General features: G+C 51.7%; 1 protein-coding gene across 11 annotated transcripts; it reads right to left on the reverse strand.

Annotated features, from left to right (window-relative positions):
- Positions 1-1,722: 1,722 nt before the first annotated feature.
- Positions 1,723-27,307, reverse strand: MED12 (mediator complex subunit 12). Of its 11 annotated transcripts, none has more exons than XM_056130080.1 (46): positions 27,169-27,307; positions 26,515-26,619; positions 26,116-26,307; positions 25,828-25,987; positions 24,856-25,037; positions 24,552-24,662; positions 24,170-24,424; positions 23,656-23,802; positions 23,388-23,487; positions 23,042-23,178; positions 22,461-22,592; positions 21,974-22,100; positions 21,205-21,434; positions 20,378-20,458; positions 20,067-20,237; positions 19,706-19,850; positions 19,489-19,539; positions 19,064-19,182; positions 18,741-18,884; positions 18,131-18,294; positions 17,772-17,903; positions 17,103-17,330; positions 16,777-16,921; positions 16,519-16,639; positions 15,869-15,970; positions 15,650-15,763; positions 15,219-15,394; positions 14,857-15,036; positions 13,197-13,268; positions 12,508-12,641; positions 12,176-12,340; positions 11,277-11,388; positions 11,043-11,132; positions 10,308-10,417; positions 9,918-10,053; positions 9,056-9,217; positions 7,275-7,649; positions 6,690-6,840; positions 6,308-6,513; positions 6,060-6,137; positions 5,909-5,963; positions 5,746-5,833; positions 3,087-3,348; positions 2,602-2,718; positions 2,133-2,214; positions 1,723-1,908 (listed from the first exon to the last, which is right to left on the reverse strand). In XM_056130080.1, the coding sequence occupies exons 1-46, from the start codon at positions 27,265-27,267 to the stop codon at positions 1,865-1,867; spliced, it is 6,489 nt and encodes a 2,162-aa protein (XP_055986055.1). In that variant the 5' UTR covers positions 27,268-27,307; the 3' UTR covers positions 1,723-1,864. The 11 variants fall into 11 exon arrangements, with proteins under 11 accessions (XP_055986055.1, XP_055986054.1, XP_055986052.1 ...); XM_056130079.1 differs by having other exon boundaries at positions 2,602-2,721; positions 6,690-6,879; XM_056130077.1 differs by having other exon boundaries at positions 2,602-2,721; positions 5,746-5,963; positions 6,317-6,513.
- Positions 27,308-27,980: the final 673 nt, after the last annotated feature.

A 27,980-nucleotide genomic window follows, 5' to 3' on the forward strand; every position in this document is an offset into this window, starting at 1 on the left:
AACTTGATCTGCCAAGCTTAAGACCTTGAAACAAAGGGAGAAACAGAGGCACTGCCCACAGAAGCCCTCAGTGCTCTTCCAGTGTGCCCCCACCTTCCTCAGTGTCCCCTGCCTCTCCCCAGCACCAGTGTTACTCCAGCAGCAACCAGTAGGGGTGGGGATGCCCTACTGTGCCCTCGTCCTGTCACTCTCCTAAAGGTCAAAGCTGTTTCGTTTCTGCTGCTGCTACTGGAGCACATCGGACAGTGCCAGTATGTCAATTGTCTGGCCATCCAATGCTCCCCTCCTCATTTGGATGCTTCTGAACTGCTGTATTAGTTTCTGGTGTGCCTGTCTGATCTGTTGTCTCCCTCCACCCCTACCCTTCTGAACGCCACTTGTTCTAGGAAGCCTATTCTCTGGAGGCATCGTCAGGATAGACCAGTTGGGGAGGACACTTTAGTAGTGGTAGCCTCACACCGTTAATGAGTTCCCTTCCTTGTGCATGCACACAAACTCTTAAACCTGTAGGTCTCCTAGAGCATGGGCTTCTTGGACCTCAGAGGATTTAATTATTTTATTTATCTTTTTAGAGCTGGGGCGTTATTAATTGGTGCCCCTGGCTTTCCCAGCACACTTGACACTTGCTAGTGATGTCATGCTCTTAGGGTTGTGATGGTTTTCTGAAGCTGTGACATCAGCCTACACCACTCACCTGCCTCTTCCATTTCCCCCACATCAACCCAACAAGAAGAATCCATTGTAGTAAACCAGCTGGCAGACCTTAATGGTCTTACATCTAAGACTCCAAACTTGAAGGTTGGGAGGAGAGCTAAGAATGCCTTCTATATGTGACTTTGCAACAGTAATTTCTGAGTTCTCAGAATGTCAGATGGGATTAAGTTGTCCATGGAACTGCCAAGAAGTGTCATATGAAAAACAAATGGTCCCATCAACAAGTGAAGAGAGACCAGGGCGCTTCCTTTTACTAGTCTTTGTCCTAGAATTATATTGCCCTTCCACCCTCTCTGATGGTGATACTCGCCCATCCCAGAAGTGTGACTCACAGGAAAGGTCTCTGTCCAGGTGCATGGTGCATGACAGATATCAAACCAGACAGCAAAAAAGGTATAAGCAATATTTGTCACCCCCAGACTGCAAGGCAGCCCCTACAGCATGTTTGGAACCACCCTGTGGGGTGAGTAGGACAATCAGGTTGCACTGCTTTTTCCTTTGGCCCCTCCACCAAATCCCAGCAACACAGCCCCTTACAGAGCAAGCTGCAACACTGACGGGAGGTGAGCTGTCCTGCTTGAGACCAAACCTAAATAATGCTGTTAAGTTTGGTAGGCAGGCAGGCATAGGAGACATCCAATCAGGTTTTTTGGTTTGGGGGGCCATATTTGGTGGTGCTCAGCTCCTGGTAGACCATGGGGGGCAGGGGATTGAACTTGGAACGCCAAGCTAGGACCTGTGCATGTGTTCCAACCCTTTCAGCTATTGCCCGGGCCTAGCAATCCAACTGGAGCAAAGACAATGTGGTGGGTGGAAGGTAAACAGGGAGACGTGGGGGAGCAGAATGAAGGTGCCGATTTGTTAGCCCAGCCCCCTGGGCTCTCCAGAGAGCTGTCTTTCCCAGCCATGCAAAAGTCAACACACTCCCTTTGCAAAGAAGCTCTGTGTATTGGGTGCAACAGTTTTGGGGTCTCTATATAAATAATATACAAAACCCAACAGCTCAATGCCTCACATTAACAAAAATAATAAAAACGCATAAAAATGGAGCCTGAGGGAAGAGGCTTGACCAATCCCGGTGCTAGCCTGGAAAGGGGGTTGGGGGTGAGGGTGGGGCACGTCCAGTGCACAGGTGTTTTCTCCGTGCCGCTCAGTAGCGTCCGAACATGTTGGTACTGGGCTGTGGCTGGGTATCTGTGAAAAAAAAGAGAGAGAGTCTCAGGGGTAGGAGCCCAAGCAAGACCATGAATCAAAAAAGATCTATTTGGGTACCCAGGGGAAGGATGAAGTGGGATGCTCCCCACCATGCCTGGGTCTGAAGCCATCACACGTTGGATGTCAATTGTCTCTACCTTAACCCTCCCGCCACTGCACCACTGACTCCATGGTGTTCCCCTTGGGAAGGCAATTTAGCTTACTCGAGAGCTGCTGCTGGAGCTGCCGGACCAAGGCTGCTGTCTGTTGCTGCTGTTGCGTCTGCTGAAGCCCCTGGCGTTGAAACTGTAGGAGGCCAAGCAGAAAGCTGAATTCACACCGCCAACTTCCTTTGCCAGCTTCATGCCCTGCTTCAAGCCCACTTTTTCATTTTGAAAGAAATTTTTTTGGTTTCCTGGGCCACACCTGGTAGACAGGGGCTACTCCAGACTTTGTGCTGAGGGATCACTCATGACAGTGCTCAGGGGACCAAATGGGATACTGGGGATTGAACCCAGGTTAGCTGCATGCAAGGTAAGAAAGTGCCCTACCCACTGTAGCTCTCTGGTCTACTTCAGTCCTCTTTTTCAGAGAGTCACACATCATCTTGCCTCTCGACCCCCCCTGCAAACCACCTCTGGCCCGATTCTATAGCTGCTTGCCCTACACCCACACAGGGGCTCTGGCAGCTACCTGGGGCTGAGACTGGGGCTGGGGCTGGGGCGGCGCTGCCTGCTGCTGCTGCTGCTGGTGTGCTTGTTGCTGCTGCTGCTGCTGTTGTTGCTGCTGCTGCTGCTGCTGTTGCTGCTGCTGCTATGAACACAGAAAAGAGACCTCTCTGAAGGAGAGCCATACGTGTAGCCACATGCTGCAGGAAGGGGGACAGAGGTAGGAAAAGAGAACAGGAACTCTGCATCTACTTCCCACCTTTCTTAGAGCTGCAGAGAAAGAAGCCAAGTCGAGAGTCTCCAGAAGACAAGCCCTACCTCTCTCCCCCAGGGCTTCCAGAAAACAAGCAGGGGGAGATGAGTCTGAACAGCTGAAGTCCCTAGCATGTGTGAGAGGGTCTGCTGGGAGCTTGGCATACACCCACATTCTGTCCTGGTACCACTTGGGGAGTTTATGCTTCCTCCTCTTCCTGGGCATCCCAGGTCCCAGGCAAAATCCTAGGGCCTCACCCGCAGGATCTGTTGCTGCTGCTGCTGCCGAATGTGGTACTGTTGCTGCTGCTGCTGCTGTTGCTGCTGCTGCTGCTGCTGCTGCTGCTGCTGCTGTTGCTGTTGCTGCTGCTGCTGCTGCTGTTGCTGCTGCTGTTGCTGCTGCTGCTGCTGCTGCTCCGGTAAGATGGAAGTTGATCGAACAGTGGCCTGGACCCCCTGGGCACTCAGTGGAGTCATGGTACCTATCATGGGTGCTTGCTGCAGTGTCTGGTGCGAAAACCTACAAGGGTAAGTGGTTCAGAGGTAAAGACCTGGGGGAAGGGAAGCTGTGGTGGGGAAGAGCCAAAGCTCTAAGTATTGAATCTGAAAGAAATGTCCAAATAATTTCATTCATTTTCTGTCACTAACCGATTTGGGTTTTGATGATCTTCCAGGCTGGAGGATAAGGGGCAAAGACAACACCCCATTTTAGGGCCTCATCTCATACCTTGAGAGGTATGGAAATTCTCTGCTGTGTTAGTTATTTTCCTCTTATGAAATGAAGAGTCCTGGGCCGAGGCTGAATTTCTGCACTTACCTTGATCACATGAGGTCCAAGTTTGATCTCCAGCACCTCCCCACCACGATGGAAAAAGTTAGTACGTATTGGTATTCTATTCTTGAAACAAGGATTCAGGTTGCTTTTGTTACTGCTGCGGCTGTTGTTCCGTGTGTTACTGGCGGCTGTTGTTCGTGTTAACTCCTTAAACCTTCCTTTCTCCTACTCTGTATATCATTTCAACAGACTAATTGCTGCCCCATATCTTAAGCCTTCTATCAGCTTCCCTAGGCACTCCATGCTCACATTCTTTATCAATTTTTTTTATTTGCTCCTAGCTCTGCACTTAATAATCACTTCTGGCAGTGCTTGAGGGACTACATGGGGTCCCAGGAATCAAACCCAGGTTGGTCACAAGCAAGGCAAGTGCCCTACCTGCTTGATTACCATTCCAGCCCTCACATTCCATATTAAGCTCTCAACGGGTCTATCACTCCAACTTCCTGACCAAATCCCTTTCTGGGATCCTCTCAATCTGCACAATCACTTGAGGCCCTCTCTCAAACTGCCAACTCTAAGGCTTCCTGCTCCTTACTCCCCTGGCGGAATTTTATACTCTATTCAAGCTCTTCTCCTTCTCCTGCTCCCAACTACCCCACTCATTCCTGTTCCCACAGCTCTGATCATGCTGTGACCTCTTATCTGCAATGCCTTTCCTGTGTTTCTTCTCCGCAAACTCAAATCCCAGCTCTCCTTCATGAAACTTTCTCTGATGACTCTGATCTGCCAACACACTGATCCTTTAGCTGAATCCCTGCTTCACTTCATATCACACAGCTGCACACCTGACTACAGCTTTCTTCATATAGTTCTCTAAATGTTTTTCAATTTAGTCTCATCTCCCCACCCACAGTACTTTTTTGGGATGATAAAGGATTCTGTATTTTTCCTGTTTGTGTTTTGGGGTCACATCTGGTTCAGTGCTCAGGAGTCACTCCTGGCAGTGTTGGGGGACCATGCAGTACCAGGGATCAAACCTGGACCTCTTGCCTACCAAGCTTGCACTCAGCCCGTGGTGCTAGCTCTGTGTTCCAGGACTTTGTGTTTTTTTTTTTAATTTTTTTTTTTACTTTGTGTTTTTATGTCTCTTTTCCCACCCACCTGGTTACAGCACAGAACCTAGTGGTAGCCATACAGAGGGACTTGTAAGTGCAGGACTTTTCCTCTGGCCCACACTGCTGTGCTCCAAAATCCTAAGCTGCAGAGCCTCAAGACATGATTACAGCACCTTAACTGGGAGGACTTGGCTGTTGGTACATTCTGTGGTTTAATGACGTGAGTACTAGTTTGATGGCTCCTTACCATGCAGTGCATCTAAGAACCCAAGGTCTTTCGTTTATCAGAGCTGTACAAGTGACTTCCCCTCTCTATTTCTGATCTTACAGAAATGTTGGGCAAGTGAGTGTGACATGACTGGTGACCAGGGTCCCCTTTCCATGCCAGTTTTTTTTTGTGGCAATTGGCTGTGTGGCCAGATATGAATCTTTTATTTGGCGGGGGGGCATGGTTTGAGTCACACTCAGCAGTGCTCGGGGCTTACTCCTGGCTCTATACTTAGAGATTATTCCTGGCGGGCTTGGGGGGATATATGGGGCAAGCTCCCTATCTGCTGAACTATCACTATGGCTCCTAGACACAAATCTCTGGAGACATTATTTGTGTTGGTGCTGGGGACGGAATCCGGATCTTCCCCACACAAGGCAGACTCTGCTCTCCCACCGACTCACATTTCTTGCTCCCCTGCCCTGCAAAAGCAATCCTGTCCCCTCCAAAAGTTCCATCTAGTCATCACCTCTAGGCACAGGTTCTTCCCAAGTCAAATATCCTCAGATTTTGGAGATAGCACCTCAAGCTGGAGCTACAAGAGGCCTAGCCTTTATCCCTGGTACCACATGACAGCCCCTCCTCAGCACTGTTGGGAGCAACCTCTGAATACAGAGCCAGGAGTAGTTCCCAATCACTGCCAGATATACCCTGCTCCCCCCTCAAAAAAACAAAAACACCAGCATCAGCGCTGACCCACAAAACCAAGTCCAACAGCTTCTATTGACTCCCAGCTGCCACTACTCTAGTGGGTACCTTTGAGCAGAGGTGAGTCCATGTCCATAGGCTGGGGCCTGCTGGTGCACATAGCCACTGGGCCGCTGCTGAAGGTGGCGAGTAGGATCTACAAGAGTAGGATTGGTAGAAGGGTGGGTGCTCTGATAAGGTTGACTGGAGTAGTTGGGGGGCACCATGGTACCTGCAGGGCCTGCGTGTTGCTGCAATCCCACATGAGAAACATAAGGAGTATAGCCCTGGAGGGAAGGAGAGAGAGTGAGTCAGGACTAAAGTGAGTGGAGCCGCCGGCCCACTCTCTGCCACCCTGATTCTCCCCCACTCTGCATTCTTACCTGGGTAGTCTGCAAACCATAAGAAGAGCTGGGAGTCATCTGATGAACAGATGACTGGCCCAACATCCCCTGACTCTGCTAAAAGGCAAAAGGAGACCAACTCAAACTCAGGAAAACACTTCCCCCATCTTGCTTCCTGTGGGCACCAACTCTGCATACCCTCGTGAAGATACAAAGGGTCTCCCTAACCCCGTCTTCCCCTCCTCAAAGTCCCTCTCCCTGATGGTCCTCCCTACTGTCCCTCTCACTATCTTTGCCTGGAGCTGTTGGCGAAGGCGCTGTCCCTGGGGCACTGCAGGCTGCTGTTGTCGGTACACCGAGGCTTTGTAAGAGGAGGGCTCCAGTCCCATGACTCCGGTCATGGTTGCAGGCAGCACGCCGGGATATGGCGGCCGGGTTGGCATCTTCTGCATTGGTAATCGCACAGGGCGGTAGGGGTCTACACGGGGGCCACCTGCAAAGAGAAAAGCAGCACACTGAAGTCTGGTGGCCCACAGGCCACCCTGCCTTGCTTGGTGTCCTGATTTTGATCCTTTGCAGTGCCACCTCAGACAAGTGGCATCAGTTCTCTGGGTCAGGAGAAACTGTCTGGGAACAGACACACTGTCATTCCTGGAAGCTGGTACCCACCTGCCGGCAGTGGCTGGTTCTGAGCATACAGGCCTAAGGAACCCTGCCGGTAGTTCAGATGTGGCATAGAGCTTGGGTTAGCATGGTGCAGGAGGTCTGCAGGCACTGTCACGCCATAGGGGCCACTCCGGCCCGGGCCCATGCCATAGTCCTGTGTGAAGGGCAGAGGAGGAAGCTGAGTGGGCTGCAGCTGAGGTGGGGAGAGGGCAAGGTGGGGGCGGGCATGGGGTGAAGAGAAGTCAAATCAGCATGGTTAATTTCTGTTATTCCAATGTCATTGGATTCTCACACACCCTCCCCACTCCCACAAAGCAGCAAGTGGAAAGACTCCCAAAGGCAGACCTGGGGAGTGAGCTCCACGGCTGAGCACAGGCATTGCATGCAGGATGCCTGGGTTTGATCCCTGGCACTGCATGCTCCCCTGACCCAGCAATACCAGGAGCCACCCCGGAGCACTGAGTGGGGTGAGGGGTAGCTCTTGAGTACCACAGGGTTGACCCCAAAACAAACCAAAAAATGTCTCATAGACTGAGGCTGTGAGGGTGCATGGGAGGGCAGACTGGGGGTGTGGTAGACAGCACCAACCTCTGTCTTGGCGGCTGCCTGACTGCGCTTCTTGCCCTTGGTGGATTTTTTCTTGCGTTCCTCGGTACTGGGTGGAGCAGCGCCAGGCTTATCACTTTTGGGGGGCTCTGGAGCCTTTTTCTCTGGCTCCAGCAGGGTGGGTGCTGGGGGTTCCTCATCCTCTGGTGGCAGTGGCAGTGGCTCCAGGTAATAGGCTCGGGGCCGGGGCCTCAGGTGTGTGTGATACAGCAGCAACCGCTGCTGCTCCTCCCCACGGGCTACCCTCCGGTCTACACGGACAGTTCCGAACCAGCCCCATGAGAGGGGTGCTGACGGCTTCAGGCCCTCAAAAAGATCCCAGGGAGAAATCTTCTGTTTGGTAGAAACCTGGAGACCCTGCTCGAGAAAAGGAGAACCAGGGAACTGCTGAGATTTGGAAGTCGGAAGACAAACCTTGAGGGCATGGAGGAGAGGGAAGGATGTATTGGTAAAGAATGTATTGGTAAAGAAAGAAAAAGAAGTCATAGGTGTGTTCACAGGAGATGTGAGAGGATGGCAACAAGTCAAATACACTTGCGTACACACGAAGACATATACAGGAGTCAGGGAGGGGTGGGTAGCTAAAAGAACGACAGACACACTTGTTGATGTTCAAGGGAAGACAGACACTGAATGGCCGTGCAAGAGAAAGCTGAGGGCTGGGGCTAGAGAGAAAGTACAGAGGTGAAGAGAAATTGCACGTGGCCAACCAGGTTCAATCTCTGGCACCACATATGGCCCCAGCCCCGCCAGGAGTGATCCTTGAGCACAAGGCTAGAAGTAAGCCCGAGCTTACAGTCAGGTGTGACACCCCTCCACCCCACTCACCAAAAAATCAGATAAGGATTAAGAGGGGAGATACAGAAAAGCAAAAGGAAATCAGGCAGAAACATGCAGGGGGCTGGGGTCCAATTACGTCTATCGTGGACTGCTTAGAGAGTAGTGTTGAAGGACATAAGTGACAAAGATGTTCCTAAGAAAACCAGGGAGAAGGCTAGAGATAAAGTATGCAATGGACCCTGGCTCTATCCCTCAGCACCACTGCATGTATTCCAAAAACCATACACACACTCACACACAAAAATGTGCATCCTGGTATCTTCTGGGGCTGGAGAGGGTGTACAGTGGGAGTGGGTAAAGCCTTGAACATGGTAGACTGGGGTTCAACAACCCCCAGCACCACATATGGTCCTCTTAACTCTGCCACGAGGTGGCAGGGGGGCACACAGATGGGTTAGGCCAAGAATGGCAGAGGGTGCATGTATGACTGGGGAGGGCTGTGGCCTTTACAGCTTCCTCCTCTTCTACCTCTCTATTACCCACAGTGATTGTGGTTACTCATTGAACACCGCAAATGACATGGAGATAGGAAAGAGATGGGAAGAAGAGGGAGAGAAGTGTAGGGAGGAGAGAGGAAAGAGAGGCAGTCAGTCAGAGAGACAGGTCAGGTATAGATGGGGTGGAGTAGGACAGAAGAAAGGCAGGGCAGAGAAGAGAGGATGATGGGCTGCTGAACAAGGGGTGGCATGCCAAAAGGTGGGAGTGGGTGGTAAAGAGGTAGATAGGGGTGAGAGGTGAAAGCAAGGAAGGAAGGCAAGTCTCCTGAGATGAGAAATGTACAGACGGCTAAGTGATCAGGATACCCGCACCTCCCTCACTGACAGCCTGGAGGACTTCCCAGCCTCTCAAGCCTGCCGATTCCCAGGGAAGGCATTTGCATAAAAGGGGAAACAAGAAGGTGGTCGTAAGACCGTAGAACGTGCCTCCTTCTTGAAGATGGAGTCAAAGCCGGCAATCTTATTGCCCTTGGTGTCAATGAGGGAGCCCTGCGGCTCACAGGTGATGACATCTCGAGTTGGTTTGGGCAGTGGCAGCAGCTGATAAACCTTTTCCAGGCTGTCGGACTGGCGCTCTGCTAACTCTTTCTGCAGGCACAGAAGACAGGGCACACAATAAAGGACCATACCCGGGGGTGTGGCTCAAGGGTAAAGGACTTGCCTTATGTGTGAGAGGCCCTGGGCTCGATCCCTAGCATTAAAAAATGGAGTTTATGAGGGGCCAGGGAGATGGCTCAGAGGGCTAGAGAACATTCTCTATCTGTAGGAGCCCTGCGTTTGATGCCCAGAACCACAAGGTTTAAGGAACATACCCCGTCCCACCAAGCCCTAGGTGGAAATCACCTCCCCAGATGCCATAGGGTGTGGCCTCCCCAAAGAAAATAATAAATTTCCAAATGAGAAAACTTCCGGGGGGGGGGGCAGAGCAATAGTACTGTGGGTAAAGAATTTGTCTTGCGTGTGGCAGACCCAGTTTAGTCCCCAGCATTCCATATGGTCCCCTGAACCCTGCCAGGAGTAATTCCTAAGTTCAGAATCAGGAGTAACCCCTGCGCACCACTGGGTGTGGCCCCCCTGAAAAAAATTGCAGGACACACAAAAAGAGGGATGGGGCCTCAGGGGGCAACAATGACAGAACCTGGCATAAGGAAGTAACTGAATAAATTCCTCATTGTCGAAATAAGGAATAAAACCAGATGAAGGGCAAGTTCTGAAGGCTGGAGAGCACATGCAAGCACAAGGGATGAGGGAGCCAAGATGGGATCAACCCAGGGCCTGCCCTGCTCACCCGCAGTTTCTTCACTAGGTTCATGTAGGCGCGTTTGTTCTCCTCCATGCTGCCCTGCGAGATGCTGGACATGTCTGCGGCCAGGGTCCCGTTGATGAGCACACTTAGCATGTCCAGGACAGTTGTGAAGAGCTCACTGTGACAGGAAGCCAGGGAGAAGAGGAACGGGAGACGGACAGGCAAACATTGTGTGATGGGACACAAGCAGAGTCGTGTTGCAACCCAGGGAGTGAAGAGGGCACAAAATCGGGTGCGGAGAGCCCCTGGCCAGTGGCTTCTGGAGGATCAGCCACACAGCAGTTGAAGTGGGCTGAGGGATGGGCATGGGGGAAGGAGGAGCCTCCTGGGTGATCGGGGGCAGAGCTGCAGGGATGGGGCAGGGTGCTTTACTTGTTGGACTGCATATCGACGGTGCCGCTGATGATGATCTCCAGGAGCAGCACAGCCCACTCGGTGGTCTGCTGGGTGCTTCGTTGCACCGTGTCAAACATGCCTCCCACCTGCCAGGGCCTTATATCAGTCAGCTGGCCCAGGAGCCACATCCAGCATTTGGGGCCAGTTTACAATAGAACTTGAGCTGGGGAACACATGCCTGTTGTCTCTAATATGTGCCTCGTGAACTCAGGCCACTGACTCAATCACTGACCTCTCTGGGTCTTGGTTTCCTTATAAAACCATGGGAGTCAGACAAAAGGCTGGCCAGGCGCCGGACAGAGGGAGTCACGGGCTGAGCAGAGGCTTCACATTCAGGAGGCACAGGTTCTGTCCTTGTCACTGCATGGTTCCCCAAGCATCACCAGAAGTGACCCTTGAGCTAGGAATAGCCCCCCAAACACTGCTGGGTGTAGCCCCCAAATGCCATATTAACAAAGCAATGTCTAGGCATGGCTTCCACATGCACGAAAGGTTTCTGGAATCCAGCAAGGATCCAATTACTGAGGCAAGGTCCCTCCAGTTCCTTTTACCCCTTTCAGCTTCAGCATCATTTAGGAGAGTGGGGGGGTAGTTGAAGACCCAGGAGAAACCCAAGCGCTCCACTCTCCCCCTACCCTTGGCAGGCCTCTCAGTTCATTTGCGTCGAGCCCCACCCGCTTCTGCTTCCTTCTACCCAGTTCCCCCTCTCACCAGGTTGAGCCGTAGTTTGAGTGCCTCATGCATTAGCTGTTTGGGTTTGCAGTCGTCTAAGTACTGGTCATCCCGCCAATTATTCACAATCTACAAGAGAATGGAGTATAAGTTGGGCTCAGAGATCGACTCACTTTCATCCCATAGCACTCAAGGCATTCATCAGCGAGGATGGGAGGTTCCATGTCCACGGTGGCCTTGATGGTGCAGTCTGTTCTGCCCAGAGGCCTGTACCTGGTGCACCTGGCTGTAGAGGGAGGTGAGTAGGCCCTCCCGCTGCTCATCCTGCCCTTTCAAACATGTCAGCACCAGGGACAAGAAGGGTTGCTGGCTCAACAGGGACATGCTGAAGATGGGGTGCGGAAGAGAAGACAAGAGGCACATAGTTAGAGAGCCAGCAACATCCAAACTTCTTTCCCCCCAGCCCCAGACGCTACACTCTGAGAGTTAGCTTCTGCTTCTGTCACACCCTCTCTTCCCCCGATTTTGACTCATTTTCAGTCTTCAAAACCAACTTTTCTTTTTTGTCCCATTTTAATTGAGGAGCCATGATTTGCAATACTGTTCACGATGCTCTCATATACAGGTCATCCCAACACCACAACTACCACCAGACAGCCTGCTTCCCTCCACCGATAGCCCATAGACCCATCCCATCCACTCCCATCCCCTCCAAGTAAGCTCAATTCTATGGACCAACTCTCCAATTCTGTCCTTTGGACATTTGTTAGTCCCTTTACTATGTATCTTTATTTTAATGTATTTTATTTCAGAGATTCTGCTTTGTAACCATCTTTTTAGTTCAGAAAATCTTGTTTTCCTTTTGTGGGGGAAGGCAGACTCTGTGGTGCTCAGGGTTTACTCCTGGCTCTGTACTCAGGGATCACTCCCGGTGGGGCTCAAGAAACCATATGGGATGCTGGGGATCGAGTTCAGGTCAGCCGTGTGCAAGGCAAGCACCCTACCTGCTGTACTCTCTCTGGCCCTTTTATTTCTTATTTTCAAGAGTTTGAGTTTTTTGCCACTTCTGTTTGTACGCCATTTCTACTTTCAAATTGCTGTGGTAACCTTAATTTTCTCTCCTCCCCTCCCCAGGCTGCCTCCTCCATTCTGGACGTCCCTAGCTGCCATACCTCTTCTGCTTCTGTCTATCACGTTCTTTTCGGGAGGAAGAGGAACCCAGGTGCTGGCCTTTCTCTAATTCCTCCCCTGCAGCCTTCAGCACATGCCCTTGGACTGAAGTGGGTAGCTTAGCAATGAGGGGGGCCACCAGCCAGACACCAGAACGCTCTAGAGAACTGAAAGACAGGTGAAGTACACAGGGTCACAGAGGTGCAGGGCCAAATGGGAACCACCCGTTTCCTCCTTTCCCAGTTGGGCACAACAGATGTCTCTCTGTGGCCGGAGTCAGGTACATGACCCGAAGAGAAACCTGGAAGGATTCCCTAACATGTTTCTGCCTGACCTGAGCACAGGCTTGGTCTTGCTGCTGCTTGGCATGTTTCCCATGGTGCTTCCAGAGGCCGATCCTGTCTCTGCTGACTGTTGGAAAACCTCGATGGTGGCCTTGGCAATGTTCTCTAACAGGGAGTTCATTTCCTAGGGGGGATTCAAAGTACAAGGGGGCTAGGGAGGGTACTCAGCAAAAGATAACAGAAGGTAGAAAAGATGATGAGAGCAGAAAAAGGCAGCTGTGGAGGCTGATGGGAGGGGAGAGACTGACTCTGTCAGGAGTCATGAGCTCTTGCACCTCTATATTTCTGCAATTCACCAGTTTTTGGGGAGTCACAATCAGTAGAGCTCAGGGGCTACTCCTGATTCTGTGCTCATTCCTGGCAGTGCTCAGGGAACCATGTGTGGTACAGGGGACTCAACCTGGGTCAGCCATTTGCAAGGTAGATACTTCTACACCTCAGGCAACTTATGCCTCTCCTTATTGTTCTGGACACAAAAGGAGCCTTCAGTGCCACCAACAAGGTCCCAGCTTATTTCCCTATCATCAGTTTCACACCTGCCATTGACCTGTCTTCCCTTATGTCTCAGCTCAAGAGGCAGAAAGTAAGACAAAGTTTCTTCCCTGGTAGCCTACCTCCACAACACACCACACAGAGCTGGGAGTGGGTTTGGGCAAGGGAGGGCCTGAGCATCACTCACATTGTTTGGTGTCTGTTTGATCATGAGCTGCAGCTCCAAGGAAGACTGGCGCATGGTCCACTGGTCCAAGTTCTGGGAGAGAAAGCCCACCCATGAGATTGTTATCATTCTGTCACCCACAGCTGCTCACTGCCCTGAGGCCAGTTCTCAATCTCTCCCTTGAATCACAAATGCCCCAGGGGTCTGAAAAGTACTTTTCTTCATTCCAAACATCCCAAATGGCTAGACACCCCTGTTTGGATCTGCCAAGTGGCTTGGGAAGATTCCCACTCTCCCCAGTTTCCTGCTCCAGAGGCGCATATTCTTTAGCATTAGCAAGCTCTGCTTAATGCTTAGCTTAAAATTTTTTTTTTGCTTTTTGGGTTACACCCAGCCGATGCTCAGGGGTTACTCCTGGCTCTTCACTCAGGAATCACTCCTGGCGGTGCTTGGGGGACTATATGGGATGCTGGGAATCGAACCCAGGTCGGCCGTGTGCAAGGCAAACAGCCTACCCGCTGTGCTATCGTTCCAGCCACGCTTAGCTTAAACTTTTGATGTAAAAGTTGAAGTCTGCTTTCCTGATTTAGACTAGCTGCTCAAAGTCCCTCACAGACCTGAAGGCTACTGTTGGCTAATCTACAGCTCTATATGCTCTAAGCTGGAGCGACATGATTTCATTTTTTAAAAGTTTCTGACCACACCTAATGGTGCTGGGGGGCTATTCCTGTCTTGGTGCTCAGAGGTCACTACTGGCAAGGTTGGGGGAATCATGAGGTAAAAGGATTCAAGTTTAGGCTTTGAGCTGGCTCCCCAGGTCAAGACCTCATTCTTCCAATTTGTTCTCAGTGGCTTTACTTTTCTACCCTCCAGCCACCTGAACTTCTGAAGCAGTGTGGTAAAGCAGAGAGAACACAGGCAAACCAGCATTCACCTGATAGTTCTAAGTGTCTTAGCTACATAACCTGAGGCGAGTTACTTACTCCCTTTAAGTCTCAGTTTCTTCACTGGCCAAAAAGAGAAATTCCTACCTATTGCACACAGTGCAGTGAATGTATGAATTATAACAGTGAAAGAGAAAACATCCACAGTGCGCTGAGTGCAAGAGTATATAAAGAATATACTTTCATTATATGATTGTAACTCAAACATGAAAGCTTATAACTATGTCTCATGGTGATTCAATAAAAAAAGAGTATATAAAGTAGATGCTCAATGAGGAGCAGCTCTTACTACTCCTTACTGAGTCAGGACCAGAATGTCAAACATACAAGGCCCCAAATGAGGCTTTCCAGATGCTAGACCTCCCACAGAAAAGCTATAGCTGTGCCAGTAGCCATCAATCCACTTCAAAATTTAGACCACGATGGCTTTACTGCTTTTTTCTGTTTTTTTTTTTTTGGTGGGGGGCAGGGAAGCATTCCCAGCAGTGTTCACTGGACCATGCAGCACCAGGGATTCAACTCAGGGCTCCCACATGCAAAGCACGCACTCCAGCCCTCAGAGTCACCACCTTAGCCCCATAGTTTTCCTTCTAACCCAAGCTGGACCTTTTTCTGTCAGTCCCTTTCACCTTCATCCTTGCTGATCTTCCTCAATACTTCTCTTTCCTTCACTTTTCCTCTTAGGGTCCCCAATGTTTCCCCCATCCACTTCAGGGGCTCACTGCTCCTTGGCCTACCTGGAGAATACGTTTGATGCGTTGCCGCTGGGGATTTTCCCCATCCTCATTGTCCAGCAGCCGATGAGGATAGCAAATGAGCTGCATGAGGCGCTGAGCCTGGGCACTGCTCAATACTGGGTCTTGGAGGTCATTGCTGTCCTCGCACAGTGATTTAAGGCAACGTTCTCCTACCCATTCCTGAGAAAGCTAACCATTAGGAGACTGGGGCTATGGCGCAGGGATGAAGCATTGGGGGGTGGGTTGGGGGTGGGTCAAGGACACAAAGGATGGCAAGGGGGTGGAGTGGTCCTGGTGAGAAAGAGGGTGACACAATAGAGAGGCATTTAGGATGCAAGGGTTGGGGGAGACATGAAACTGACCTGTTGGCAGATGCTGCGGAGCACGTACTTGGCATAGACATCCAGACTGGCTGTCTCCACAGAGATGCTGCGGCCACCTTGCCTCCGACCACCATTGCCACCTCCTCCCTCCTCCTCGGGAAGTTCTTCGGCTCCTCCCGTCACAGTGAAGCCTGAACCCTTCAGTTCTGCATCCCCTGTGGTTCATGGGCAGGAGCAAGATAGAGAGGGCAGAGTGAGAGCTGAACACTGTGGAGACACACCCTGGACCCACAGAGCCTGCAGCTCCCTCGAAGCCCTGCCCTTATGGGACAGAAATGCACTTTCCTCCTGCCTCTCCTCCCCAGAGGTCAGAGAGACCACTTTCAGGAGCGAGAAAGACTGTCTTCTGTAGTTCAGCTGGCACTCCACCCTCGACACACTTCTGGCACCACGCCTTCCTACCCCCATACCAAGCACAAACACCGCCTTGAGAACAGCAAACACAGCTCCATCCACGATGCGGTTCTGGGAGGCAGCCAGCAGGTGGCGGTCACAGGAGGAGCGAATTCCTACCGTAGGTTTGTCTGGGGAGGGAGCTGAAGTCAGAGGAAGCCCAAAGGTAGCCTGTGGGGGAAAGCTACCCATACTCTGAAAGGAGAAGGCTAGGGCCCTGATGGGAGGCCACTTACTTCCATCTGACTGGCAAGGGTTGAGCTGAGGGGTCTTGAAAAGGTGCAAGAGTATACGGCAGGTGAGTCGGGCCCCTGGTTCAGAGTCCTGTTCACTGCAAGCTAAAAGAAGGAAGAGAAAGTACATGAGAAAGGAGGAATGACTATCTTTCGATTTGTAGGTATTTGGGGAGTTCCAAAGGGAGACACATAAGGATGGTGGTAAATAAACACCATGGAGGAGAGATGGAGCAGTTAAATGCTGTGCATGATCTAGGTGAGTGGCCACGGGATCAATGCATGGGAAGTTCTGGGCTACAAATGGAAGGTTCGTAAAGGCCCTGTCTGGATAGAGACCTGGTAGCACTTTAGAGGCCCCACAAACAACCAGAGTGCAGCTAGGAAGTGTGGATTGAAAAGTGTGCTCCAGGGGCTGGAAATATAGTACAGTGTGTCAGGCACACTGTACTATATGTACCTTGCATATAGACAACGATCCCGGAACCACATATGGAGGATCATCACTGAGCACAGAGCCAGGAGTAAGCCCTGAGCACTGCCAGGTGTGACCCAAAGACCGGAAAAAGCACCCAAAACAAAAAAAGAAACGGGGGGGGGGTTTCCACATTCTAGAGGTCAGAAATTCTAGAAGTCATGAGTTGATAATTCACCAGCATTAAGCAATGAAGGGATGGCAGCACAACGGATCAGGTCTTCCAGGAGCAAACACTGTCGGGCGATGAGGATAGCAACAAAGGTAGCCAGAGAGTCATGAAAAGACAGGTCGCTGACCTGAAGGAAAAGGCACACAAGGCATCAGACTTGGACCTCCAAGGGGCATGTATGTCTCCATGCTCACAAAGGCTGTCCCTAACTACTACCCTGTTGCCAGCAGCCTTGTTGCCCTCCCCTCACCCCCTTGCTCTCACATCTACATTGCAGAGGAGGTCATTGAAACCACAAGTGCCATTGTTGGAGGAGCAGCACAAGGCCTTCAGGACGCCTAACCACTCTGCGCTCAGTGACTTGCAATAGCCGGTCAGCTCCGCACACAGGATTGCAATATCATTTACCCTGGGGGAAAAAGCATAAATGCCCTCAGGAAAACCCTCAAGTCCACAAAAACTCCCACTTGTTAACTTTTCATCTCTAATCCGGAAATAAACCAAAGTCGCAGTACTGCTGCAAGTATCCTATCCCTCCCAACACAGGTGCGGAGCACAGAGCCCTGACCTCCCCCAAGTACACCCCATACCTATCGGGATCATGGTGCCCCACACAGACGTGCATAAGGGCATTGCAGACAAAGCTGTAGCGGTTAGCAGGGTTCTCACTAAGACTCTTGCCTAGCCCCGTGTAGGTGAATGTATGAGCAGCAGGGTTCTCCAATGTGTCAATCATGAACTCAGGTGCCCAGCGCATATTGGATTCTGATGGCTCCACATTGCAGTAGATAGTATTCTTCACTTTGGAGCAGAAGTCGCTGCAGGGGCACAGGGAAGTGGGGGTGGGTGGGAAGAAGAAAGTTGTGCTGAAGGTGATGTGAAGTCATGCAATGGCCAGGAATGGGGAGAACAGGAATTTAAAAAGAAAAAACCAACAACATAAAATATAACCCCACCGTGGGATACTGTGACAATAAAAAAGGAGATAGGATATGTACTGGACAGGAAGGAAATCCAGTGAGACTAAGTTATAGGGGCATCTGGGGGGTCAGGGAGGAATACAGAGCCTATACTGATGGGATAGCAGTAAGGATGAGGAGGAAGGACGGTCCACTCACAGGGGTTCTAGGCTATAGTGAGGACAGTCCTCCAGTGACCCTGGAGGGGACAGCAAGGCTGTGCTCTGCTCCCATGTTGGTTAGGAACAGGAAGGAGATGGGACAGGTCCCATCCTGTGCCTCCCTCACTTCTCCCCTTACCTGAACAGCTCCCCAAATTTGCTCTTTAAATGGCTACAGGAGGTGTACAGATCATAGAGATAAGCAAGGATACAGCGTTCTGCAGAGGAACCATCGGACCGGTTCATTCCGTGCTTTACCACTCCACAGAGCCTGTCAGGAGAGGGCAAGGACAGGGGGTCAGGAGATGATGGAGTGCAGGGGCTGGGGCAAGCAAGTTCCTGGCCAGCTTCCAGTCTCTTGGCAACAGTTTGTCCCTCACCGCCCCCTGGGTACAGAATGTACTCCCGTAGTGAACATCCCGCAGGCTCCTCATAGGCCACTTCAGCTGGGCAGTCATGAGGACCCAGCAGGCTTTGGTTTCTTGAAGTTCCTCTTACCCCTCAAAGACCTGTGCCATCTGGTCCTGGTTGAGGATGAGACAGGCGTGATAGTGCCGCAGGACAGCCACGATGCACAGGCACAGACTGGTGGTGTAGCTGCCCACCAGATCAGAGGATTTGAGAAGCAACTCGGCCTCAACGACACTCAATTCATTCAGTAGCTAGCAGAGCAAGTTGGGGGGGAGGGTGAGAAAGGAGAAGATATTTCTCATGTTCTCTATCCTCCCTCTTCTTGTGAAGATACTGGAAAGACCAGGCCTGAGTCCCTTTCTGTGGGAGAGAGCCCCCTCCACAGAGGGATGCACCTGCCATATGCGACTGTCCTCAATTCTGGAACCGATTCTATTACCGACACAAAGCCACATCAATGACCTTGCCAGTCTCTAGGATACAATTCTATGAACGCCACAGTGGAGGACAGTCTGTGCCCACGGCTCTAATCCACCCCTGGGGCCTCCCCAGGGGAGCTCTTGAGTCTCTATTCCTGCTGCTGAGCTCATGTTCCAAACCCAAGCTTGTCTTGCTGCTCCTCCAAATAGACTGAGACATGGGTGTGAGGCTCTACCTCTACCCTTTACCTCTACCTTTATCTCCCCAATATTCCCACCTGGATGGCAAAGTCGATAAGGCCACTGATGCTGAGTGAATACTCCATGAGGTCGAAGATGAACTGCACGTGTTGTACCAGAGGCAAGTGGTATGACATGCCAAGAGCAAAGCTTGTGATCTGCTCCAGAACATTCCGGGAGACCTGATAAGGGCAGCAGGAGTGAGGCAGGAGTGAAAAGCAGTGGGAGGGACCAGGGAAGCAGGCAAAGGGTGATGTAGGAAGGTTTAGCCTGCCTAGATGGGTGGTAAGGGGAGAGAAGGAAGAGAGGAAACAGGATGGGAAGCCAGAAGGTAGGAGAGAAGCTGAACTTTGGCCCACACCTGAGCTGTGACCTGGTGTTGGTCATAATGTGAAAGGTGTTGGAACTTAGCAAAGATGTCTTCAGCAGTAGGGAAGGCTTCCGGCCGGTTGCGTCGCCGCTTCTGCCCATCTTCCCCACCTGAGGGGACAGTTCAAAGGCACCAGTCAGGACAAGGAAGAGGAGGAGGTGTCTAGGGGTGGGGAAGGGGGGTATGGAGAGAAGGCTTTGGTGGGGGGGAGGATGGGAAGGAGGGAAGGAAGAGGGAAAATGGGAAGGGAGGGTCCAGGAAGGGGTGGGGGTGGGATGGTGGGAAGGGCACAGTGAAGCAAAGGTTTCACAGCCCACAGACTAGGGGGACCTTAGAGGAATACGTACAGGGAGGTGCTAGGTGAAGGGAGGGGAGGGGGGGGGAGGACGGGCAGTATGGGGCTTACTGTGAGGTACCTAAGAATGTCAGGTCTCCAGGATTCAGAGGCACAATAGGAGCAAGCTGGTCTGCAGAGGGGGGGAATGAGGGGGGAAGTTTCAAAAGGACTAGAGCTCTCAGGAGACTCCAAGAGACAGGACATTGGGACATGACTGGGAGTGCCCTATGCTGGGGAAGGGAAGACTGACTAGGGTGGTCTTCGGGGGAGATCTGCTTGAGGAGCCTCAAACCCACCAGTTTCTGCTGTTCCCTTGCGATTCAGAACCTTCAGGATATCCTTGGTAATTTTCTTGATGGCATGGCGGGCATCATCTCGCTGCTTTCCCACCCCAAACAGTACGACCAACCGCTGGTTGCACTCATGGCTGCACGACTCCTCCTGCATCCCGGCGGCATGGTCAGACTCCGGCAACTCCAGATTCCTGCCCGCATCGCTCACCTCGCACAAGCATGCCGCATGCCCCTCAGCAGCCCGGCGCTTGAGCCCCTTCCTGGCCTGCCACCCCCTCCCCAGCAGCTTCAACCCCCCGGGTACAGTACTTGGACAGAAACCTGGGCTCCAAACAGAGGGATCTAAAGGGTTCTGGAGCAGTACCTGGGGAATGGGGAAATGGGTGGCATACTGCACGTGTCGCGGCTGGTCGTAAAGAATGCCGAGCGTTCCCTCCAGTTTCTCCTTGGGTGGAGGCTTGGCCTCCTTCTCAATGTTGGGTTTCTCAGGGGATGGGCTGCCCTTCCCCTCACAGGGCATAGTAGGGGAGAACAGCTGAGAGAAAAGGCAAGAGAGCAGGCCATTCACACAAAGGAAGGGGGATCTGGGCTTGGGGGACATCCGGAAATTTCCCAGAGCAGTTCTTATAGGAGCACTTCAGGAGCTCGATTCTCTCATGCCAAGATGCAACTTACTGAGAAATCGGGCTTCTCCATATCCTCAAAGAGTACACTAGAGCTAGGGTCAATGTCCATAGACTCCGAGAGCGCTGGATCCTAAGGACATGGAAGAGAAGGGACATGGCTGGAGCCACAGGGAGCAGTTCTCCACCCTCTGTCTAGGAAAGACAACAGGGGAATTGGAGAGAAGAGTGCCCAGTGGGAAGAGCACTGGATCTGGACCCAAGCCTTGACTGGTCTCAGTCACCAAGGCTCTCAATTTCCTTCAACTTTAAGTCATGACTAAGGGACCAGGGAGATAGATAGCTCAAAAGGCTATCAGGCATGCTGAGCATGTGCAGGGCTGAGATCCATCGCTGGCATCATGTGGTCTCCTGAGCCCTAAGCCCTGGAGGGTGGAGCCCTCCTGTCCCCTTCTCCTTCTGAAAAACTGGCCAAACAGCACTTCTGGGTGCTAGAAAAAAGAAACTAAGGGCTGGAGCCATAGGACAGCGGGGAAGACATTTGCCTTGCATTCGACTCCTGACATCACATCAGATCCTGCAAGCACTACCAGGAGTAATTCCTGAGTGCAGAGCCAAGAGTAACCCCTGAGCATTGCCAGGTATGGCCAACCCCTAATCCCCTCAAAAAATAAAGAACCTAAAATGAGGATCAGAAGACCTCACATGGCAGATGTCAGGAACAAATGACCAAAATGAAAAGAAACAATGACTGGCTGTTGAGAAGGCTCGGTAAGCCATTCACTCATGGGAAAATGGGCCTGAGATGAGGTCTCCGGCCGGGACTCAAGAGCCTATGAATGCCAGAAGCCATATTCAGGGTAAGTGAAAACCACTCACCTCCAGCTTACTACTGCTGCTACCCTCAGCCTCCTTGCGCTCTGGGTCATCGACAGGATCATCAAAGGGCGAGGGAGGCCGAGGCCCAGGCGCTCCAAATGCAAGGTCCCCTCGGGAAATGAGGGTGCAAGTATACATGTTGTGGGAGAAAACATCATGCCGAATCAGTTCACAGAACAGCAGTACCAAGTTAAAGAATTCCACCCGTTCACTCTCACTTCGGGGGTCCGCTGGAGGAGTGGCGTGAGAAAAGATTAATTAGGTGAGCACAAAAGAGGCAGGAAGAGAGAGGGATCCCTGTAAGGCTTGGTACTGCTAGAACACCTCAGGTAGACAAGCATAGAAATGACAGGCCAAGGAGATAGGCCAGAGTGCTGGAGTGCAGGTTTTGCGTGCAAGAGGCCTAAGTTTGAGCCTCGGTACCACATGGTCTCCTAAACACTGCCAGGAATGACCCCCAAGCACTGAGTCAGGAGTGGCCCCTAAGTCTTGCTGGCTGTGGCCCATAAAACAAAGAAAAACCAGAAATGACTAAAAAATAAAAATAACCCCAGGTTATTCTATTGGTATTTACACAGTGAAATTGCACGTTCTTTTTATTCTGTTCTTTCCCTATTCTGTTCGGTGCAAGATCATCCTAGACTAGAACCATACTTCATAGAGCTCAAGACAAAAACTTGCACCAGAAGGCTCTTAACTATGCTTTCTGAGGACAGTGAAAAGTAACAGGGTCTAGGCAGATGTAACCAGGGAGGCCAGGGGACCATACTCAGCATAGGGGCTTGGGTATCCAGGAACTGCAGGAGAACATCCTGGAAAATGGGAGCACTCGGAGCAGAAAGGGAGCCAGAGGCGATGGAACCCTTCTCATCCGCAGCTTCTGATTCGCCACAACGCTGTAAAGGAGAATGAGTGCAGAACTGGTTTTCACCTGTTTCTTCATTCTTTCATGCAGAAGTCTTCAACTACCACCTGTTTCACCTCCCCTCCCACCCCAACCTTGAGCATCCAATTGCCATTCCCCATTTTCCACTTCCTTCCTACTTCCCAACTGAAGCCTTGCTGATTTCTCTAACTCTCATCATCTCACTCCTTTCTATATTTACCTCATGTCCTGGCCTTTCCCTGCAGATTCTCTACCACTGCTCTCCTCTCACCATGCTTGACTTGGGTCCCACTACTAGTTCAAACTAGTTTCCAACTCCGGTGTCAGCGCCCCCATGGCCAGCTGCATTCTCTCATTGCTGCCTCCTAACCTCAGCCTCAATCTCTGCTTGTCGCTTCTCCAGCAGCTTGGCTACCACCATTGCACGATGCCGCCCAGAACGCTTGCAGCTGACAGCCCATTCACACAGTAATGATACCACAGCATCATCATCCGAGGAAATCTGGAGACCAAAGAAAAATGGGGGTAAGGTGGGGTTGGGGACAGAGAACCAAATTATATTTCCTTTTTGGACTTTTGAGCCACACCTGGTGGTGCTCAGGGGATACTCCTGGCTCAGTGCTCTGAGTCACTCCTGGTGGTGCTGAAGGACCAGGCGGTATGGGGATCGAATCCAGGGCTCCCACACGGGAAGCACGCACTTAGCCTGTTGTGCTATTCCCTTGGGCCCTTTTCATTGTCTTCTCTCTTTTTAAAATTTTTGTGGTGGCAGGGATCGAACCCAGGGCTTCACACATGCAACTGAGTTCTACATTTTTAAAGATTAGGCTCCCATCTTAAACCCAAATCGGACATCCCCTGGTTTGAACACCTCACCAGGTCTTCCCCTCGTGATCAAAGGTGTTACCCTTGTAATGTTTTCTTCCTCCTTTGGTTGCCCTTATTACTTACCTCATGCCCATCCTTGCTAGGCCCCAATCCAAAGATTCGATTACAAAGAGAGTCAAGAGAGTTGCTAAAGTCAGAGCGCTCAAAACTATGGCTGTCCAGCACTTCCAGAGTATGGAGCACCCGTCCAATGGTGAAGCCTGAGGAGAAAAAGTGTTGGATAGGGGAGTTAATGAGACCCTAAACACATTCTGTTTCTCTGGCTCTCTATGTCCTTTACGACCCTCACCCTGTCCCCAGAAATTTTTCCTACAGGACTAAACACATTCTGTCTCTCTGGCTCTCTGTGTCCTTACCACCCCACCCTGTCCCCAGATATTTTTCCTGCAATCAATCCTATGACACCCACCTGCAGTCGCTTCCTGGCACTTATCAAAAGACCAGCGAACCTCAACTGCTTGTCCTCGCTCTTTGATCTGCTGTTCAATCTCCCGCAACTTTGCCCGGACCTGTAATATGGAGGAAGACTTTCAGGATGTACCCAGACACATAAAAGGCTTGAGATGGCAGGTACTTGGAGTACCAGGCTCCAAGTCACTATTTCTGAATGAGTAATTACACTGAACCTATCAGCCCCATCGGATGGGGGCAGGGACCAGGTTACTGGTTAAACTTACCTGCTGAGTGAAGGCACTGTTGCCCTCTGGCATGGGCAGGTTGGAGGGGGCAATAGGCAGGTGGTCAAGCGGGGAGCCAGTCTTAATTCGGCTATCAGTCAGTGAGTAGTGCCAAACCAAGGCACTGGGACAACAGAGGAGGATGGTCTGCCAGATGGATAGAAGAGCTAAGTCAATTGCAATCATTCTGGCTCCCTCTCAAATCCCATTAGAAGATCCAACCCTTAGATTTCAGGTCCAGCAGTAGTCAGAGTTCCCAGGGTTCTTCCCATCACCTAAGTCCCTCCCTACTTGTTCACTTTCCAATGAGGCTCTGGGTCTGCCATCTGGATGTGCCTAGAAGCAGACTGACCGAGAAGAAACCAACACCCACGCAACAGAAAGCAATGCTCCCCAAGCAAGTGTTTGGCCTACTCCCACTTCCAATTTTGAATGACCCCCATTCTCGAGGATGGGCACCCAACTCTCGTCAATAGGCCTCTTGATAACTTTCTTGGACCCACCAATGACCTACCTGAAGGATACAGCTGAGGCCAAACACCAGGGGCCGGTGCTGAGGGCACATAAGAAGGTCACTGAAGGGCGTAGAGGGTGTGTTGCTCGTTGGGGGCTGAGGGGCTGGAGTGGAGGGCAGTGTGTTTGTAGACTGAGTGGACATAACATGTGCTGAGTGACTGCTAACGCCATCCAGTTGCAGGGCCAGCCTCCGGGTACAGAAGTAGGCAAGGCGGCGGGAGAGGTACGCAGACTGAACAAATTCCCCTGAGTACTGGAAAGACATGCTGATCAAAATCCCCGGTTCTCTCCAAAGAACACTGCTCTCACATCTTCTTCCTTCTCAAAACTCCCTGGAAACAACACCCCCACTCACCCCACCCACAAGTCTCAGGCCTTACTCGAAGCAGCAGGGGCAGCAGAAGTTTAAGCAATTCGTCCTCTCCAGGGCGGATTTTCTCAAAACATTCTAGTACCCAGGTCAGGAACTCATGTCTGTCCAGCATTCCATCCTATGAGTACCGGGGTGGGAAGATTAGTTCTTTAGGTCATGAATTGGTAAAGATGAGGCCACAGATTGGTAAAGTGTCTCAATTGCTGTTAAGAACCACACTGGGGCAAGGGGGCAGACAGAGTCTGTTCTCAATTGGCAGAGTGAAAGATCAGGCTCAATCCCACTCCCACGAGCCACATCCTACTTCCTACCTGAAACATGAACATGGCCAGCTTCTCGTTGTAGTCCCACTGCCGGATTGCCACCTCAACATCATGGGGCAAGGGCCCGATAGTGGAACTACAGCCCCCACTTCCTGTCGGACCAAGCCGGTAGTACTCTGCCATTTTCTGTAGCTGCTCCCATAAGTACTTAGTGATGATTTGAGTCCATTCTGGAGGCAAGATGGGAAAAGGGCTAATTTAGTCTACTTTAGTCCTTGGCTTAGAATAACTTTATCCTTTCACCTCCACTCACCATACTTCTAAATCCTATTTATCTTCTTTGGCTCTTGTCCAGTGGTTTCTAACCTTTGTACACCTATGGACTAGCACCAGTCCATGGAACGGTGGTTGAAACCACTGTGTTATGTCACAACACCTACTTTTGCAGAATAGCAAGAAATTTCTGTGGGCCATAGACTGGCAGATGAAAAAACACTACTCTATGGGCTAGAGAGATAATACGGCATGTGAGGGGCTTGCCTTGTGCACGGCTGACCTGGGTTTAATCCCTGGCACCTCGTATGATTCCCTGAGCACTTCTAGTAATGATCCCTGAGCACAGCTGGGTATGGCCTCCAAATCAAACACTTCTCTAGACATCCTTTTAAAGTATTCCCTGGTTTTTCCCAAATCAAATGCTATTTTTGTCCACTGAAGAGCCTCAAAGAGCACGCTCCCTCCTCTTTTGATGCTTACTACGTTTCATATTTAAGTAGGTGAATCACCCATACATACGCCTGGCCAGTCCTACTAGACTATAAGCATCCTAAGGGCAAGGATTGCCTACTAGTCATCTTTAGAACCCAGTACATGCACAGAATAGATACTCAAATATTACTAATTGAAGGAATGCAAGATCCAAGCAAAAGCAAGGAATACAGGTGCCGCAGGTAAGTCCAACGACTTCCTTATCACTCCCTGATGTGACCAGTGATCATAACCCTGGCAAGAGTTACTTACCCACAAAGGGGTCAACAACATGTCTCTTCTTAACCTTGGTCTCTGAGATTGCTCCATAGTAGGCACATGTCATCTTAATAAGCCAGGCGGCACGCATCACAGGTACTGTGTATTTGGCTAAGTACCCGAACACTTCTTCCTTTTTACTGAAAATGGGGACCTGGATGAACATTGCAAAAACAAAACTGCTTCACTGGCATTTACTTAATATAAAAATGGGACTAGAAGGCCACTTGGTACCTCCGCTCCCTCACCCCTTGGCCTGAAAAGCAGCCAACAGTGCCTTACCTTCTTGGCTAGTTGTGTGAGTGGCTTGGTACCAGCCAGGTCAGTGAACCAGGTGTTAATGGCACTCTGGGAGCGGGCAGTCACTAGCCAGAAGTTGTCCTTTTGGTTCACTTGAGGTTTCCTGCGACCAGTGTCAGGGAGGGTGTTACATCGCAATTTCTCTGCAATAATGCTGCTGAAGTTGGAACTTATCTGAGGGAAGAAAACTATGCCTCAGGCCGGGGGAGAGAAGGAACAGCGAGAAAGCAATGCCTTCGATGGACAGCTAGATGCCAATGTGGTAGCACTAGGGTATGAAGGAAAACGGGACCATTTAGATTGGTCACTGAATTTTCCCCACCCCAGAGCCTTTGCTCCTTTTCAGATACTTTCAGTCTTTCACTGGCAGGATTGTCTCACCTTGGCAGGATTGAAGTTGACGTTCTTGGCACTGCCATGTTCATCCCCAGAGACAGCAGGCTGATTATTGAAGCCTTGTTTCACATTTAAGGCCGTCAGTTCATCCTGAGGCAGGAAAAGAACATTTTAGCTTTTCCCCGCTCCCCGTGGGGGTAGTAAGGATGGGAGAGGATGACAGGATAAGAGAAGGAAACAGGGTGGGGGAAGGTCAGAGGAAGATTCGGAGTGGCACAGATTGTTATTTCCAGCCAGGCCCTTCTAGTCAGTTGGACCCCACCTCACCCCCACAGTCACTGAGATTCCCAACCGCCGGGCGCCCGCCTCAGCATCACTCTTCCCTCGCACACAGCCAATCTCCTCCAGCCACCTTAGACAACTTTCTGAGCCGTGCGTGTACGGAGAGAGGGGCGCCTCCAGCGTGGTCCCTAGCTCAGTCCCCATCCCCTGAAGCCCCACCACCACGACCGCCCCCGCGAGCGCCACCATCGCCAGGTCCCACTCTCCCCTGGCAGCCCACTTCACTCTTCCCCCCTTTCGGGACTTTCCTTCTCGGAAAAGCGCCCCGCCCCGCCCCCCCTCCCCAAACCATCAACGCTTTCTCCTCAGCTCCACGCTTGGCCCCGACCTCTAACAAGTCCGGGGTTCTCAACGCACCTCCTTCTGTTTGGGATCCTGAGGATACACGTCAGGAGGCCCCAGCCGCGGCCGCTTCAAGGGCCGGTGTTCGTAGCTCAGGATCCCGAAGGCCGCCATCTTGCCCAGCCCGTAGCGCCAGAGGCGCCAGCCGGGCCGGGCGGCGGGGGGTGGGGGAGGGCGGGAGGGAGAGGGAGCAGGAAAGGGGGGCGGCGGTTTCGAGGACGGCAGTCGAGAGACGGCGAGGGGGCACGTTAGGAACTCTCGATCTTTGCCGGAAACTACCGAGGGGAACCGAGGGACGCCGGGAACCGTCGGACAATACCAACCGCAACGGGGGCGGGGCCGGGACCGGCGAGGGGCGGAGCTCCGTGGCCCAGGAGCTCTTCAGCCCGGGCCGCCAAGATTGATTTCACAAGGCCGGGGAGCTGTGGAACGGCGCTCGACCTGTACGGCGGGGAGGGGAGGCAAACGGGCCCGGAAAGCATGAACCGGCTTCTGGGCTGGCCTTCGACTGGAGCTGGGTTCTCAGCGCCTCGATCAAGTCTGGGCCTAGAATCAGGGCACGGGAGTGTTAGTTTCGGCATCTGAAAAATGGGTTCGTTCTTAAAGACAGTCGTGAAATTCACAAACTGAGTGCTTAAGAAAGAGCCAGTTAACCGCCCACTGTAATGCAGGTTCTAACACCCACCCACCCCCACCCCCACCCCCACCCCCACCCCCACTCCCACCCCCCCCCACCCCCACCCCCCCCACCCCCGCCTTTGGGGTGCACCCCTGAGGATTTTAACCCTTTTTATTTCACAACCCTTTTAAAATGCTGATAGAAGCTA

This window comes from Sorex fumeus, unplaced genomic scaffold, assembly GCF_029834395.1.
Source record: "Sorex fumeus unplaced genomic scaffold, SorFum_2.1 ptg000073l, whole genome shotgun sequence".
NCBI lineage: Eukaryota > Metazoa > Chordata > Mammalia > Eulipotyphla > Soricidae > Sorex > Sorex fumeus.

Coding starts and splice junctions, on each gene's coding strand:
- MED12 (XM_056130071.1), bottom strand. CDS start 27,267: ATGGCGGCCTTCGGGATCCTGAGCTACGAACACCGGCCCTTGAAGCGG. Junction 19,851..20,066: donor CCCATTTCCCCATTCCCCAG/GTACTGCTCCAG, acceptor GCCGGGATGCAG/GAGGAGTCGTGCAGCCATGA. Junction 17,904..18,130: donor ATGGCACAGGTCTTTGAGGG/GTAAGAGGAACT, acceptor CTCTCCTGACAG/GCTCTGTGGAGTGGTAAAGC.